Source organism: Euprymna scolopes, chromosome 26, assembly GCF_053919585.1.
Source record: "Euprymna scolopes isolate OS-2025 chromosome 26, ASM5391958v1, whole genome shotgun sequence".
NCBI lineage: Eukaryota > Metazoa > Mollusca > Cephalopoda > Sepiida > Sepiolidae > Euprymna > Euprymna scolopes.
In genome coordinates this window covers 97,842,982-97,860,767 of record NC_136507.1, presented here as the reverse complement: position 1 = coordinate 97,860,767, position 17,786 = coordinate 97,842,982, and the positions used below count along the sequence as shown (strand labels likewise).

At 30.5% G+C, this 17,786-nt stretch overlaps 1 protein-coding gene across 13 annotated transcripts in view; it reads right to left on the bottom strand.

Annotated features, from left to right (window-relative positions):
• LOC145248297 (kalirin-like) overlaps positions 1-17,786 on the bottom strand; it is an 858,283-nt gene that overhangs the window by 307,406 nt on the left and 533,091 nt on the right. For all 13 annotated transcript variants that reach the window (XM_080110176.1, XM_080110182.1, XM_080110183.1 and 10 more), the window contains one exon: positions 9,282-9,534. In XM_080110176.1, coding sequence (XP_079966302.1) covers positions 9,282-9,534 — 253 coding nt within the window. The remainder of the gene's footprint in view (positions 1-9,281; positions 9,535-17,786) is intronic.

Below are 17,786 nucleotides of genomic sequence, written 5' to 3'. Positions count from 1 at the left end.
CTCAAAATTTCATGCACGGAACAAACTGCCTACATGAATCGCTGGCTGCTGAGACACTGCATCCTTTAATTAATGATTTAGTCAGATCCAAAATCGAACCAGGGAGTGTGTTGCTCAAGGTAAAGAGGTTATAGAAATATATAAACATTAGTAATTGTGTGTTACTTAGTTTTGTTTTTGTTTGTTTCTTTTTTTAGTATTAGTTTCCTATTACTCCTGCGTTTTAAAACATAACATTTAATAGTCATCTTGAAATACCAAACGAACTTTGTTCACTTCCCAGAAGTGAAACATATGTGAAAAGTTAGAAATATTCTGAGATCATATCGGTAAACTCTATATTATTTACAAGTATGCCTTTCCTTTTTAATTTCTGTAATTAATTTGTGAGAATTTCTTTTAATTAGTGTGGGTGTATATATATATATATATATATATATATATATATATATATATATATATATATTGTGAAGAAACTAAACTTTTATGAGGAAACGAGGTATGTTTACACTACATTTCAAGATGGCCGACAAGGGTGGTTCTACCTACGCTAAATTAATGAAGGAAACTAATCTCCACTCATAAACTCTTGAAAAATTTTTTTTTATTTTAATCTCATGAATTGAGAAATTTTTGACTTGCATTCAATTCTTAATAAATTTAGAGCAAGAGAAGTGAGTGTGTGTGTGTGTGGGGGGGGGTAATATGTTGCCAATTATTCTAATATCATGAATAACTTAATGAATAATTTAATTAAGTGTGTTTGATTTGATGAATGCAATTTTTGGTAGAGAAATAGAAAGTAAATGCAAAAGTATATGTAGAATTCTATCCGAAAGAAGGTGGGGAGCAGCCCCTTTCTCATTTCTAAGCACAATTTCACTTTCATAATAAAACTTGATATTCATTCTATGCTTTGGAATTTTTTAGATGAAGATTGATAATGCTTATCTTTCTGACTACTATTCTCATCTATTTTCATAACATTTAAGCTTATTTTCATGTGCATCCTTTAAAATTTGGGAATGTCATGTCAAACTCGGGAACTTGTATAGGATCTTGAACTAAACTCTTTATTTAATTCACAGACATAGATTGTTCTTGTTCTCTCAGCCATGAATGAGTAGAAGAGTTAATCATTATATCAGTCTTGGTTATTATTGCCGGTAGTAAGGATAGAACAAATTACTAATCAATGCCTATTAGTATATATTTATTAATGTTGGGACGATAATTCTCAATCAGGAATTGGAGAAATCAGAACTTTTGGGGTATCAGAATCGGTATAAAAAAATAAATGTGACTATCTTCTGATGCCAAAATTGATTTTTCAGTTTTATTTATTTATTTTTTATGTGCATAAAATTTAAATTTCCCTTATTGGTACTAATGATAAAATCATAACTTAATTTTAAACAAGTAATAAAACCGAAAGTTATAGATCAAGTGTATTTTACATTTGCGACAATATATGGACATATTACACGGGCTTTTACGCTAATGCGAAAACATTAAATAAAATAAGAGTTGTACATTTCAAAGAATCAAAATCAGTAATTGTATCGGAATCGGGAATTTGGAACAAAGTAAATTTATCGGAATCAGAAAAAATTTTATCCCCTTATCTGTTTCCAGTCATCTTGGACTTCAACTTGCTTTTGAAATACACCAATGCTGGTTCACAAGATATGCTGTTGAAGATTATGAAACCTTTGCTTCACTATAGACTCCCTGCATGGGCACTCTTTTACAGAGAATATTCATTGTCTCTCAAAACTGAAAGGAGGCCCACATTTTTTTTTTTTATGGATGAAACATTGGGTTGGTACTGGGTAGGTATTGAACATGAGTCTCAGGAGTTAAAATGGTCTTGCTCTAACCATTCAGCTACCATTTCATAAAAAAAATAAAAATAAAAAATAAAACGAAATAAAAATTGTAGTAATGAGTGAACAGAATCAAGTTACAGGAATTTTGATTTCTTTGGAATACCATTAGTCAACAACTATTATTTTTGTATACAGCTTTAGGAAAATGGAATAAGCAAGTCTCGAGTATTTATTCAGCTACAGAAGATTTAGAGTTAGAAGGAGGTGGGGGAGGGGAGTTTTGAAGATATCCAAATCTTCCTTTCGTCTTATCTCTTCTCCTAAAACAGCAGCTTAGCAATGGATTCAAGTAGATACCAAAAGACAAGAACAGGAATAAACAAGCAAGAAGTCTACATTCTACAAGAAAAAAACATTTCAATTTACCATTCTCCATTTTTCCAGATTATTCACTTTATTCTTATTTTTTGCTATTAATCGAATATTTAAATTTAGTAGCATAAATTACTAAAAAAAAAAAAAAGTCTAATATAGATTTATGTTTTTTTTTTTTTTAAGTTCCATATACCAACCATTTTTAGGATATTTACTGCTGAAGTACAATATATTGTAAGTGGTTTATTGTATATGATTGAACACAAGTTGGTTTTTACCTATAGCTGGGGTGTGTGCATTCAAATCTTTTCTAACAGTATTGGTGCTTAAATTTCCAAACCCAAATAATTTGCTCGTAATTAATAAAGAATTTCATCTCACCAATTAAGTCTTTTCAATAACGAAATTGAATTATACAGCACCAGACATTTTTTTTTTATCATCACCCTGGAACCATCCCAAAAGACAATTTTAATCGTACAGAGATCGTTTTTCTTCCTATTTTATCATTTATAGTTGTTCATAGCATAGTTAGGATGAAAAAAAAACAAAAAAAAACGTGTTGTTTACATCCAAGGCAAGCTGGACAAATTGTTGCCAGTACTAACACCAACATTAATTCTTCTCTAAATATTTCTTGACGGATTCAAATAAATTGAGAAAGAAACCTTTGAAAAATATATAAATCTTCTAAAATTTTAATCAAAGAAATGTTAGTTGATCTTTGTTCAAATTTTCTTTTGGTCCAAATCAATATTCTTCTAGCTTCAGAACACAGATAACAAGATATGTGAATTATCCTGATTGTGTTATTTTATGCTTTAACTTTTTTTTTTTTTTTTTTAATTTTTTATTACCAAAATATTATTTCAAACTTTTGGTGGATTTGGGGGCCATCCAGATTTGCTCATAAAATTTAGTTCAATCAGCATTCTGCATTCAAGGGCTTTTTAAAAAAAATTTTTTTTTTTTACTTGGGCATTGGAAGTCACTTGAGGAAAAGGATTAATGAATGCCGAGATAACAAGTGTGATGATCAGTAATGGTGGAACTTGGGTAGGGATTAATAATATTATAAGAGAGCAGTCAAAAAAAACAAAAAAACTATTTACATTAGACTTGAAAATGATCATTTTATAATCAGCTGAAAAGCAGCCCCATGGTATTGTGTTGCACAGATGGACAGTTCTAGGAAAGAAACTTTACTCATAGAACTTTCGCCTTGTTTTAGATGCAGATATAGTGAGAGAAATTGTTGGCAGTTGTTGTAGTTAGACGAGGGAGTTTTTGGTGCATGTTTTACAGCAGAGGGGCATAGATTAGAGCTCAGCCTACAATAAAAGTAACGATAGAGAAGAGATAGATTCGCAACGTCTTATGTGAAAAAGAAGTAGAGACGAAAAGATGCTCCCTCACTAAATTTCGAAGACAATTTTGTAAAATTGTGTGAAAAGAAAAACGGCTCTCTTTTTTTATTACCAAACAAGGGATTTTGTCATATCTGAAAACCGAAAATGAATTTAGACCGCGCTTCAATCTATAATCCTCACTCCTGCAAAATATTCGCAACAAACATTTGCTTAGCTATAAGAACAATTTCTCTCACGCTCTATGCCTAAATCTAAATTTCATGAACAAAGTTTCTTTCCTAGAACTGCTTGCCTATGAAACTCTGTATCATGGTGTTGCTTTCCAACTGACTACTATGGTTGTCTTTAAGTAACCACCTTCCACTTATTAATCCTTATCCTCAAGTGGCTTCTGGGTTTCGATAAATAGTGATTCCCTTATAAAAAGATATTTACAGGCACTTTCTTTTTTCTGCCAGTAGGTGGAGGAAACAAAAGTAGGATGATAAAATCTTTACAGTCCACACCTTAAAATTTTGGCTAGCCAAACTGGATGTTATTAAGTACCGAATGCTCATCCCCTATGTCCTTGTTTGAATCAATATCCTGTTGCATCGTAGGTAAAAATATTTCAATCCCAATCCTTTTTTTTTTTTTAGTATGATCATTTCTATAATAACAATGTGAGAATAAGCTAACAAAAATTTGCTACATTTATAATATTACACCGAACTGACTTTCAAAGAAACAAGTGAAGCATGCATGGTTCCCCATGAGTGCACAGTGAACGAGGCGTAAAAAAAAAAAAATGACTAAGTTCAGCATTTGCCCCCCTCCCCTCCATTTAGCTCCATAAGTCCCCCAAGAGACGTCAAATCCTGTTGAAAATAAACCAGCGGTTCAGTTTTAGGCCCAAACATATGTAAATTTGAGTTCTGCACCATGCAAAAAAAAAAGAATTGACTAAGTCCATCATTTTACCCCCTCCATCATTTAGCCCCAAAAGTCCCCAAGGCCTTAACATTTAAATTTGAGTTCAACACCATGCATAAAACTTCTAAATAGACATACACAGAAAATTTTGGATGAATATGGTAAAATAGTCCCAAAAATGGAGTGTTTTTATTAGCCCTAAAAGAGCCCTTGAGGTACACCCAAGAGTTATCGTGAAGTATAGACAAACAAAATTATATAGAAATCAGTTACAACTTTTCAGAAAGTTTTAAAAATTCCAAGGCATCAAATTTTTTTAATAAGCACAAAAATGTCAATTTTAGCCATTTTAACATGAAAGGCACCCCTAGAGGAGCAACTGGAGTTTCCCTGGAAAATCCGTTCTGTTACTTTTTTTACTCATATCATGTTTAATGTTTGTGCAAAATTTCAAAAAATTCCAAGGCGTAGCTATTGAGAAAAGTGCGAACAGATGAATGGACAAAGGTGAATTTACAGATCCACCCTCCTTTTTATCAGGGGACAAATAATTGTTTTCCCCTCTAGATTTCTTTTAGTGCAAATTGCTTCTAATAAAAAAAAAAACAAAAAAACTTACTTCCTTACAAAATAAAAAAATTTAAAAAAAAAAAGAAAAAAAAAAAGTAAAATGAATAAAATTAAAATAAACAGATTGTATTTTTTAGATGGCGGGGGGGGGGGGGGTAGTAAGAACTTATTTAAAGCTGCCCCCCCACCACCACCATTCAGCAAATCTTGTAACCATAAAAGGCAGACAACTATAAAAGGGAAGTCACTTGAGTGATAAGGATTTTCGGATGTGAAAAGGGATGCATCTCACTTTATTGAAGTATGCTTTTCCTATGCTGTTTATTTAGGAAGGATGGGGGGGGGGGGTAATGACAGTCAAACTGGAATTTCGATGTTTATAATTCTTTAATTTATTAAAAAAAAATTTTTTTTTTTTGCAGTTTTCTTTTTAAAAAGTACCTAATACATTTTTTTTTTTTTTTTTTTTTTTTTTTTAGTTATACCAAAAAGACGGATAGATATTGGAATCAAACAAAATATATAAATCTGTCTATGCCTACAATTAACCATTTGGTCAAGTTGGATACTATGGAGGACACATCCATTTAAACATGGAATGTAGGGATAGAGCAGATATTGTTTATATTAATAATAACATGTACACAGGATGGTGCAAAATCACTTTAAAATTTTAAAATAACTTTTTTTTTTTTTTAATTAATATTGATTTACATGACATTATTTCTCATACATAAATAAATCAAAATAAAATTCCAATCTTTAAAAAATGCAATAAAACAATTTTCATAAAGAACACTCATTTACAAAAAGCAATAATTTGAAAATAGCGAAGTTATTTCTGCACCAGCCTATATATATATATATATATATATATATATATATATATATATATATATATATATATATATATATATATATATATATATATTATTATTATTTCAAAAGTCAGAGGTTACATGGATATTATGAAAAATAACACAAGATAAGAACAGAAGTCCAAAGACTCCAAATAATACAGATATCCTCATCTCAAAAATTCAGAAACAAACCAGTGAAGTCTCTTTTTAAGAAGCATCTCCATGATGCTGTTGGTGCTGCTTCTTTCATGGTTGATGCAGTTTGGAATTTGGTTGGATAGATGGATGCACAAGATAATTCAGGATTTAAATATCTTTTATTTAGACAGAAATGTCAGCGCAAAAGACCAGCATAAAAATATTTACTTACAAGTCATACATAAGTCCCCCCCACTACCAAAAACTATTGATCGAGTCCATTTACATTTAATTGCAGAATATTACAATAAGTTCTCCTCTATAACAATTATTGAAAATTAAATTATGCAACACTTCTCAAACAAATAACTCCAATGCCAGATGTTTTCAACACTGGAATAAATCACCTGTTTATTGCTAAATATACTAAATTTAATTAAATGAAAATGGATTACTCCACAAAGAAAAAAAAATGATAAACTTTATTATATACAAATCTACAAGGAGATTTAAGCTCCAAAATGGTGTGTATTCTCTCCTGATCTGGAGACTGGAATGAAATATCCCTCAAGTTAAAATATCTGATAAATGTGATTATATACATGTTTGCAAAGTAAGCTGTTTCTTCCTAACAACAATATCTTCTGTTGGTCGTTCGCTTCTTTGTGAGTTTCTGCTACTGTTCCAGTAGCAAATATTATTCCTTTGAAAAGAAGATAAGGACTCTAAGCTAAATCACTCTCTTCCAAAAATATGATTCTACTTTTTTTCTTTTAGGTGATTACGTGTGAACACTCTGAAAAAATATTTTATATTTTGGTGTGAGGGATTAGTTTCGCTTATAAATTTAACGTAAAATTATCCCCCATTTTAGGGATAATTTAAAGTTTTGGAATAGTTAACTGCCCTATTTTGCCATTAATACTGAGTCTGACTGGCAAACTAGTTAAAATCAAATGCTTTAAAAGGTTCAGTCACCCCCCCCCCAGAAGCGCACACAATTAATTTTCCATGGCAGAAAAGTTGTTTAACTATCCTAAAACATTTGAATAGTCCAGAAATGGGGATCATTTTACGTTAAACTTATGTGAAACTGATACCTAAATTACACTATAAAATGATTTTTTGTTTGTTTGGTTTTGGGTTTTATTGGGTTTCTTTTTGTTGTTTCTGTAGCAAATATTATTCTTAATTTAGTTAAATGAGAAAATTGCAGAAATAAATTAGTCACTTCTTCATTTATAATTTAATTTTCTCATAAAATTTTGCCTTATATTTAATACATAAAAAAAAAAAAAAAATCGAGATATAGTATATATATTTCATTAAAAGGAAAGTAAGCTTGTATAGATGAATACAGAGTTATATCCCCTTTATTTAATGTTAGCCATCAAGAATAATTCCAACCCAAACAAAATATTTTCTGAAAGGAATTCAATTAATTTACATTTTATTCTTAACAGCTACTACAAAAAAATATCTTACAGATCAAAATCAAATATCCATTTTGTAGAAAAAAAAAAGTTTGATGAAAAAGAAATGATAAAGAGACTAACTTTACTTTATGTATTAGATAAATAAGATAAAAGAAAGAGAAAAATTTAGAAATCAATAAATCCACTATTATTTATGAAGTACAGTTCATCTCAAAAATCAATAAGATGCAAACCAGCCATCCTCTCCAGTGTGTGAATCACTAGTTGGATTACGTACATAAAATTGGTTGTTTAAAGACGATAGAAACTGAATTAGTGTTATGAAGGTATAAATAATATGGAAACGGTTAATGTTATTCTTTGTGATTTTAAATAAAAATCATAGAATGAGTTGTAATAATTTAGGTCATTGTAGCAGTTCCAATTACAGACATGAAATCTCTATTAGAATAAGATATGACATATGAATTTTGATTAACAACAATGTGTAGTATCTGTTCTGATGACAATCTTATATATTTTTTTCTTTGCTTAGTCAACCAATAAAAAGTCCTTCTAGATTGAGGCAATTTTTATTTTTGTTCCAATCCAGAGTGCCACTATATGAAGAGTTGAATTTTTTTTGTATTAAAAACTTATCTTGTGTCTAACTTTGCCCCTGTGGAGAGGTAAATAAAAACTGTCATTATCGTACCATTACCATTTATTGAATGAAATAAACGATAAATCCCAACAATGTCCGCAATTATACAAGGTGTTTAAGTTTGCAAACTTTTTTGTACAGGCATTTAAAATTGCCGTAGACTCTTGAAAATTCAGTAGGTTATTGCTATACATCTTATGAGATGACTGACTACTTTTTATGATTTCAGGGTCAAATGAACAGCTACAGCAGGAATTGGAATACACGTTACTAAAGCTTGATTGTTATAGCTGGTGAATTTCAAAAATGCAATTTGGACATGAGGATACTCTAGAAGAATATGCAATAAAATTCTGTTTTAAACTTGGAAAAAATGCCACAGAAATGTATGGAATGCTTTGGACCATCTTGCATTAATCGAGCATCAGTTTTTGAGTTGCATAAGAAATTCAAAGAAGTCTGTAAGGATGAGAAATGTCGAATGAGTAAGGAAGTCAGAACACCAAAGTTGATTGGCCAAATACAGAATTTCATGGATAAGGACCATCGTGTGTCTACAGAGACAATAAGTGCACAGTTTGATGTCAGTGTGGGAACTGTACACACAATTATGAGGAAGTGAAGATATGAAAGATTTGTGCAAAGTCTGTCCCAAGGGTGCTCAATTCTTGTTACAGACTATTTGACCAAGATGGGCATCAAGACAGTTCCTCGCCCTCCCTATAGTGCAGACCTTGCTCCCTGTGACTTTTGGTTATTTCCTAAGCTCAAGAAAAACATTAGAGGCTGTCATCATGAGACAATTGAGGAGATGAAAGAGGTTGTGATGAGGGTCATTAACATGCTCATACAAGAGAACTTCCATGAGGGCCCTCCAGAAGTTGTTGGAATGGTACCACAGGTGCATTGCAGCTGGAGGAGATTACTTCAAAGGGGACTAGAGTTTCATGCGTGTACTATCAATAAAAATGCCAATACGAAAAAAGTCTGCAAACTTATGGAAGGTACCTTGTATGATTTTTAACATATATAAATATATATTTTTAATATATATATAAACATATATAAAAAAAAAAAAAAAAATTAAACAAGAAATTAAATGAAGAAAAAGTTTACAGATGAGAAATAAAAAAAAAAAAATCACTTACCATCCAAATCAGCACTCGTACGGGTGCCAGCAGCGGAACCCACTTTTATGGGGACTGGTTTTAGTGTAGACATTGGCACAAGTCCCTGGCTAGATTCTCCTACCTCGTTGGGTAGAGTTCGAACCAGGCACCACTCAGGCTGACCTGCTGGGCAGACATCCACTAATTCCACCTGCTGGCCTTTTTGGACACTAAGTTCCGAGGTAGATGTGGCTGAATAATCATCAATGACAACTGTTACATCAGAGGAACACTGGAAGAAGAAAAAAAAAAAACATTGCGTTTTAAAAATGAATGGAGAAAAAATGAATCAAGAAAATCGAAAAAAAAAAAAAAAAAAGAAATTCTGAAGATGAATGACTGGTGCTACCAGATCAGGCTGTCTGAAGATATTGGCTTCCTGAAACGAAATGCACCTAACATTGATGCTTTTTTTGTTTTTCTACTTCCTTTTGCAAAACTTAATTTTGTTCTGCAAAACCAAAAACAACAACCCACCTTTTCCTTCTTCCCATTTCCCCTTTCTATCTCCTCCCACTTCCTGACTGGTTTCCTAACTTAAAATATACCAACCATTAATACTGTAACCATCTTCCCTTTCCCATTGCAAAACTCATTCATGTTCTGCAGGACAGGGAACAAAAACGATAAAATCCACTATAAAACAACCAAACCAAACACTACAAACTAGCGATTGAAGATACAAAGAGTTTGAAGAATAAAAACCTTTTACAAAAGAACTGGATGCAACATGAATACTATTTCCAAAATGACTGGAAATAACTCGAAAAAGGCTGATATGCCGTAAAACAAAACAACCAAACCTAAAGATAAATGAAATACGAATAGAGGAAAAAAAAAAAAAATGATTGAAAAAGAAAAGAAACTTTTAAAAATTAATGTGGGAAAAAAAATAGAAAAAATTCTAAAAACGAATGAAAGATGGAGAAAAATGAATGGAAAAAAAAAAAAAAAGAATTTTAAAAATGAATGAAAAAATTATTTTAATGAATTGAGAAAAAGTTAATGAAACTTTTTTTTTCTAATAGAGTAATATATATATATATATATATATATATATATATAACAAATATGAGGGAAAAAATTGCATACTCCTCTGGAGAGCTTCACCACATTAAGTAGAAAATTTCCGCCCAAGAGGTGATTATTATATTGTGTCAACACATGTTATATTGAGGTTATATTGAAACACTTGCTAAAGGCATCTTTACGACTGGGCTTTTTTATTTTTTTAATCTTTCAAAATCGTCACCCATCTGGTTCTTACTAGACAACATTGCTTAACTAATGAGAACTGATATGTTAACATGATTATGATGCGTATATGCCAACTGAATCCTCTATTAGCATACATGAAATTTAACAATGATATCTCGTTTCTGAGTTGATATAGCTTTTTCGGACAGTTAACCAAAAAATTATTTTGCTTTGGCAGATAAATTGTGCGTTTGCATGTAAGTTAGCAAAGTAATATATATTTACCCTAACAGTAACTCTATGTCCGAGTGGAACCCCAATCCCAATCCCTTCCTTAAATCTGTTATTATTCCCAAGTTTAAGTGAAACCTCCACCTCTCCCCACAAAAAAACTTGTAAAACCATGCGTAATCTCCTTAAAAAAAAAACAAAAAATGCAGAGAATTTATCTCTCGAGAGGCTCGAGAGTCTAGTTTAACAATTATTTTACCTACAACTGAGGAGAATGTTAAAAGATGGATTTGTGCCTTAATTGAGAGTATTATTATTATTATTATTATTATTATTATTATTATTATTATTATTTATTTATTTTATTTTTTTTTTTTTTTTACTTTTATTCATCCAAACAAGGCACAATGCCACTTGGGCGTAAGAGGCTACTATTCAGGACCAGATATACAGGGACATTATGTAGGGAGTTAAGTAGCAAGATGTTTGTCCGAGTGACATCAACTGCCTCAAAAAAAAAATTTGTAAAACTATGTGAAATTTTTTATAGAAAAAAAAGGCATAGAAGTTATCTATTATAGAAAAAAAAAAAAAAAAAATAGAAAAAAAAAAAAAAACATTGGTTAACAGTCCTAATAATGATAGAACAATCCAGAAATTGATCAGTAACAAAGTCAGAGTTAAGAGTATAAATTGAAATTCATGAATGCCATGACCATAATTTTTATTTGCTATAAAAAATCCTGAAGGTGCAATGATTTACAATAAAAAAATTTTTTTTAATTTAATTTTCTGTATATGACACCATTACCATCTAAAACCTGTACACAATTCTTGTTTGGGGAAATTCCACTTCTTCCTAATAATAGCTGAAATTTTATTTATTTACTAATTCATTTAACACTTTGCTCGAACACAAAATACAAATATATTTTAATTTGTCTAGATTTCATATATATTATAGAGTTATGACTTCAAAAGTTATAAAAAAAAAGTATTTGGATGCCATCAGCTGGAATCGAAATCAAAACTGTAACATTCAAAACTGGTGACGCTACCATTGTACCAACGTGACACGCATATGAATCGATTGAAAATTAAAAATAAACTAAGATGAATGAAGAAAATGTATAACGTTATTTTCAATTTTTACTAATTTTTGACCCCTTAAAAACTATTTTAACTGTCTAAAGACCCATAAAAGTACGGTCCATAAAAATTCAATCATCAAAGGATACTAGGACAGCTCTGCGACTTTTAATTTCTAAGGAGATAGAGTTTGAAAATATGGAGACAAACATATAGCCTTTTATATATTATAAAAACTTTACTTACAAAAGTTGACGAAAAGCATCCCATTTCAGGGTCTGTTTCACTGCAGACTACAACACGGTCATCTTCAAGTCTCAACAAATATTTGTCAAGCTGTCCTCTTAAAGTAATCAAACTGTTCATTCCATTCATCGGTCTCAATCATCTCATAACATTGTTCATCATTCGACCAAAAATCTCACTCTTATTCTCATCTAACTAATAGCCTTTGTAAGCGATGACTCGTTAGTATGTATAAAAGCGTTCAATTTTATGCATCTTTAAAAAGTTAATATAAACAATTTGTTGGCTTCCTATTTTAAATATATTTCAATTGACAAGTTTCAAAGGTTTTTGTGTATATATTAAAAATATCAACAAGTTTCATTAAATGTCCTGACTTGACAGGTCAATGAGTACCCACCCTGCATATTATTAGCATACGATGGGTGTGGGAGATGGGGGAGGTTTATATTTACAATCCTATATATTTAATTATTATTCTACTTCATGGGATAGGTAATAAAAATAAAAACCTGGTTCAGGGAAATTCCCAAAAAGGAAAGGTCAGGGTCAATCCTTGATGCTTACATTTCTTAGTGTTACCCAGTGCTTAGCACTCCACTCTTCTCAACTTTCTGTTAAACTCATACTCATGGGGAAGTGGTATGTAAACTATAATAATTGATTGTAATTAGAGAAATAAGTCTAAATTTAATAAATCCAGCAGAAAAAAAAAAATAAATAAATGGAATGAACAAAGGTTGATTACTTTAAGAAGACGGTTTTACATTGGGCTTCAAGATGAAAGTGTTGTAGTCTGCAGTGAAACAGTCCCATGATAATATGTTCCAAAACTGAAAAGTTTTATGTCAATTTTTTAAAAAAAAGTTTTTATAACATTAAATGACATGATTAAAATGATTACGTAAAAAGAAATAGATGCTTTATAGGAAGTATTTGTTGACATTTAACTTGAATATCACCATGTTCAGCCAGATAATTTCCACATATAATTTGATTACAATCGTTTTCAACCATTATATTGTGGAGAAAAAGACAGAATACAAGTAATATTCACATGTGCATGGTGTGTCAGGTGTCAGACCTACCTCATCACAGGTGTCAGACCTACCTCATCACAGGTGTCATTTATAAGATTTCTTTCTTGTTACCCTATCAAGGCTTGAGAGTCTAGTTTAACCAACTATTTTACCTACAACTGAGAAGAAAGTGAAAAGATGGATGTGTATCTTTGTAGAGTGTTATTTTTTTTATTTGTTATTATTGTTTTTTAAATTTATTTTTTTTTATTATCATTACATTTTTTTTTTTTTTTATTTATTATCATTATTTTTTTTATTTATTATTATTATTATTATTATTATTATTATTTATTTATTTATTTATTTTTTAACTATTATTTACGCGAAACAAGGCACAGTGCCGACACAAGGGCTATTATTTGGGACCAAATCTACAGTGACACTATGTAGGGAGTTGAGCAGCAAGATTTCTGTTCACATTACATTTGAACTTCTGCACATCAGTACAGCCAGGGTAGCAGGATACCAGACCAAAGTCTAGCAGTTCAAGGAAAGAAACTATTAGAGTAGAAAGCTTTCTGGCACATAGGGTCATCCTAAGTGAAGAGTTGTGAAACAAGATGCCGATTCATATTATATTTAAATTTATGCATGTTGGTAGCTGGGGAGACTGGGGGTAGGGAGGAAATTCCAAAAGCAAGCAGTTTGAGGAGAGAAGCTATTAGAGTAGAAAACGTTCCGACATCTGTGAACCTCTACAGTGAAGAGGTGAGATTTTGCTAATTACTAATCAGTGTCTTTATCTGGTTGTCATAGACACAAGATTTCAGTTGATGTAGCGCTAAACGTTATTCAGACTTGTTGAATTTGGGAACACGTTCTCGTACAGTTTCGCAAGTTCAACAAAGAATCCCAAGTTCGAACAGAAGTTTCCAAACCACAGAGGTCAGAGGTTATATCGGACGAAACATTTTCGAATATAAAAACCAAGATGAGAACCCTTTTCTAAATAAATAAATTTTCTAAATAAATAAAAAAAATTTTTTTAATCCGAAACAAAATACAAAGAACGTTAAACAAAAACATAGCTAGATTGTTAGCTATTAGCTAAACTTTTGTGACATGCCATTCTTCCGCTTCAGCTGAGCTAACAATACAAACGACTGTTGGCAATATAACCCCCTCCCACTGCCCGATGCAATTTCAGAAAGAAACACGACATAGATGTGTAAGTTATCTTAAAGAATGATCAGCATTGGGATTAATTCCACAGCTTGCAGTCCATACCCCCTCCTTCTCTCTCTGTACATTGGCAAAGTTTTAAAACAGAACATGGTACTGTCTACTGATATCTACCCCCCCCCCTTATCCCCTCCCCCTATCCATTCCTTTGTTCTGTGTTTATATTCTGATAACCCCACATTGGCAACAACTTTAAAAGATGTGACTATACCAGCACAGTTAGTAGCATTAGAAATATACGTCAAAGTAGCTAAGAACATTAAAAACTACAAAAAATCATTGATATCCCGAATTATTACAAACTTATTATTTATATTTTAAGTATCTGATCGATACAAAAGTTTTTGCCGGTTTATAGAAAGGGACATTTTAAGTAATTATAATTTATTTTATGCATATTGTTATTACTCTTAAACATATCACCATGATGAATTTATAACATTTTATTTTTCAGATCATTAAAACATCATCCACGTTTTTCTATAATATTCTAATTTTGACCCCAAAATGAGCTTCTTATAATCAACAGAAAAGGAATCACCTTCCATCATGATAATGCTCCTTCTTTTCACAACGCTACTAACCAAAGATCTCGGTTTATAGAAAGGGTCATTTTAAACAACTATAATTTATTTTATGCATATTTTTATTATTAAAAATGTCACTATGATTAATTTATAACCTTTTTTAGATTATTAAGACATCATTCATATAATTACGATATAGCATAGTCTATGGATTATATTGGGATGCAATAATAATTAAGTTCAAGAATTATCAGGTCGGTGCAAACTTTTGTACCGGTTTTTTAGAAGAGGCATTTTTAAATGTTTGTAATTTATTTTATGTATGTTGTTATTGCTTAAAGATATCATGATTAATTTATTATTTTTTCGTTCAGATTATTAAACCATCGTTTATATTTTTCTGCAATATTCTCACCCATCTTGATCTGAAAACGACCTTCTTTAATCAACAGAAAGGGAAGCATCTTCCATCATGATAATGCTTATCTTTACAAAGATCTACTGTGAAAATTTGATTGAAAAATCTTGCTCCATCCTTCATATTCTCATGACCTAGTTCCCTCGGATTACTACTTATTTCGAGGATTACAAAACCATTTAGATGGCCTTAGGTTAACATCACCAGAGGAGATTGAACATGTATTAGATTCATATTTCATATAAAAAAAACCTGAAGTTTACAAAAACATTTTATTTTTTCATGTTATGATTCAATCACTTTCAGTAAATAGCTCAAATAAACAGCTGGTTTAAAATTTAAATGGTCAACAAAAAATATGCTGTGGAGGAAAACGGAGCCAGATCAGTAATAGATAAAGATGAAAAAAATTGAACATTTTATAAAAACAAATGTTTAAGCATCAGCTATTACTTTCAATTAGGCCTGGCAAAAAATTGTCAAAGAAAAATGTGGTTGATCTTAGAAATGTGGGACTTTATCAGTTTAAGCAGAAAACTAAATATGCGCAAAGTCCAGATTTTTTCATTTATTTTTTTTTTTTCTTTTTAAAATGGTAACACTTAAAAATTTCTATTGCAATAAAATTGCGTAATCACTTCTTGTGTCCGTGTTTTTTACTTTTAGGTAATTTACGCATCATTTTAAATTTACTATTGGTATTTATTTGCTTCCTCATGAAAACAACATGTGACACAAGATCGTTTTTAATATGGTGGAAAAACCAGCCCCCCACCTAAAAAAAAAAAGGCACTCTGGAAGTAGGCAAAAATAAAAATTGTCTCAGTATAGAGAATTTGTCCTCCATTGACCAAGGACAAATTAAGTTAAGTATAGCATCAGAACAGATACTACACTATGATCTTAGCCCGAAGGCCAGATACTTTTTTTTATTTAAAATTTACTATTAATCAAGTACTTATTGAAAAAAAAAAAAAAAAACCTTTTCAAAAATGATATTAAAAAAATAATTTAATTACAAAATTAAATCCACCAGAATGGATTTCTGTATGTCATAAACGAGTGAACTATTTCAATCATTATTACTTGTTGAAGAACTAAAGAACAATATATTTTGGAACACTTTGAAATTTGAAAAGTATTTGCAAGTCATTTCTGGCTTTAAATTTTTTTAGTAAATCCTCATGAATTAATAAAGTGAACATTTTGGAAGCTATTTACATCCAATAATTTTATAGAAATTAAGACATTAATTCAACAAAATTAGTTATAGGTTCATAAGTTTGTTTCAACTAATAATTTAATGATCAAATAATAAGCAGCAGCAGCAATAATAATAATAATAAACAACTATATACGATTTCCCCCACTCTCTAACTGTGCCTACATTTAAACGCAGATTCCATGAACAAAGCTTCTTTCCCCAGAACTGCTCGCCTGTGGAACAGTGTTCTGCTGGCCTGCTTCCTGGTTGAATACAACATGGTAACCTTCAAATCCAATGTTAACAAATTCTTGTTGAGCCATCCGTATAAATAATCAAATTTTACCTAATTTACACCATTAATGATTACTACACTACCACCTTACATTCATTAATTCTTATCCTTGAGTAGCCTTTGAGCTTTGATAAGGAGTGACTCCCAAATAAAACTTTTTTTTTAAATAAAAAAATATTCATTATTCCAGCAAAGACTTTGAGTTTTCAGTTTTGAGTCTAGCCATAAGCCATGTTGATAAACAGTAAGGCGAGCAAAATGCACACACACGGTTTTACTAAAAATGTACGACTAAAAATTATGTACGATCCATGTATGGCTAATTGCCGCTGCTGATTAGAGCAACTTCGACACAAGCGATCGACCATGTCCACCAGCATAAAATATCATAAAATAATCTTCTAATAAACAAGTTAACAAATTTACTCAGTTTTTAGAGGTTAGTTTTGGCAAACATATTTTTAAGTCCATACCTAAAAAGATATTTACTAAAATAAAATTTAAAAAAAAAACCCGATTTTTTATTATTATTTTTGGCAAATTCTTAAAAACTGGGACTTTTTTTCAACTCAGTGTGCCATTCTTTCTTTTTTTTTTAATTTTTTTTATTTTTATATAAAAAAAAAAAATCTAAGAATAAACAAGTTTATTTCTTTATTATTGAAATAAAAAACAAAAAGAATTTAGTCACAGTCACAACTTTCAGCCGAGAGTTTTTCTTTTGGCAAATTAAATTTTACAAGTGACCTTTTTCTTTAAAATTTGAATTTTGCAACACAATAAAACTAGAAAATCTGGGAAAAGGATCTATTTTAAACAACTATTGTAAAAACATAACTTATGCAAAAATAAGAAAATCATAAAATAAATAACATTAACATGTTTTTCCCATGATTTGAAATTCAAGTTAGTAAAACAGTTAATTGCAATTTTATACAGAAAATAATAACTCAATAAAATATTGAATACTAATCCTAACACAACATCTTTATTTATTCCCATTTTATCTATCT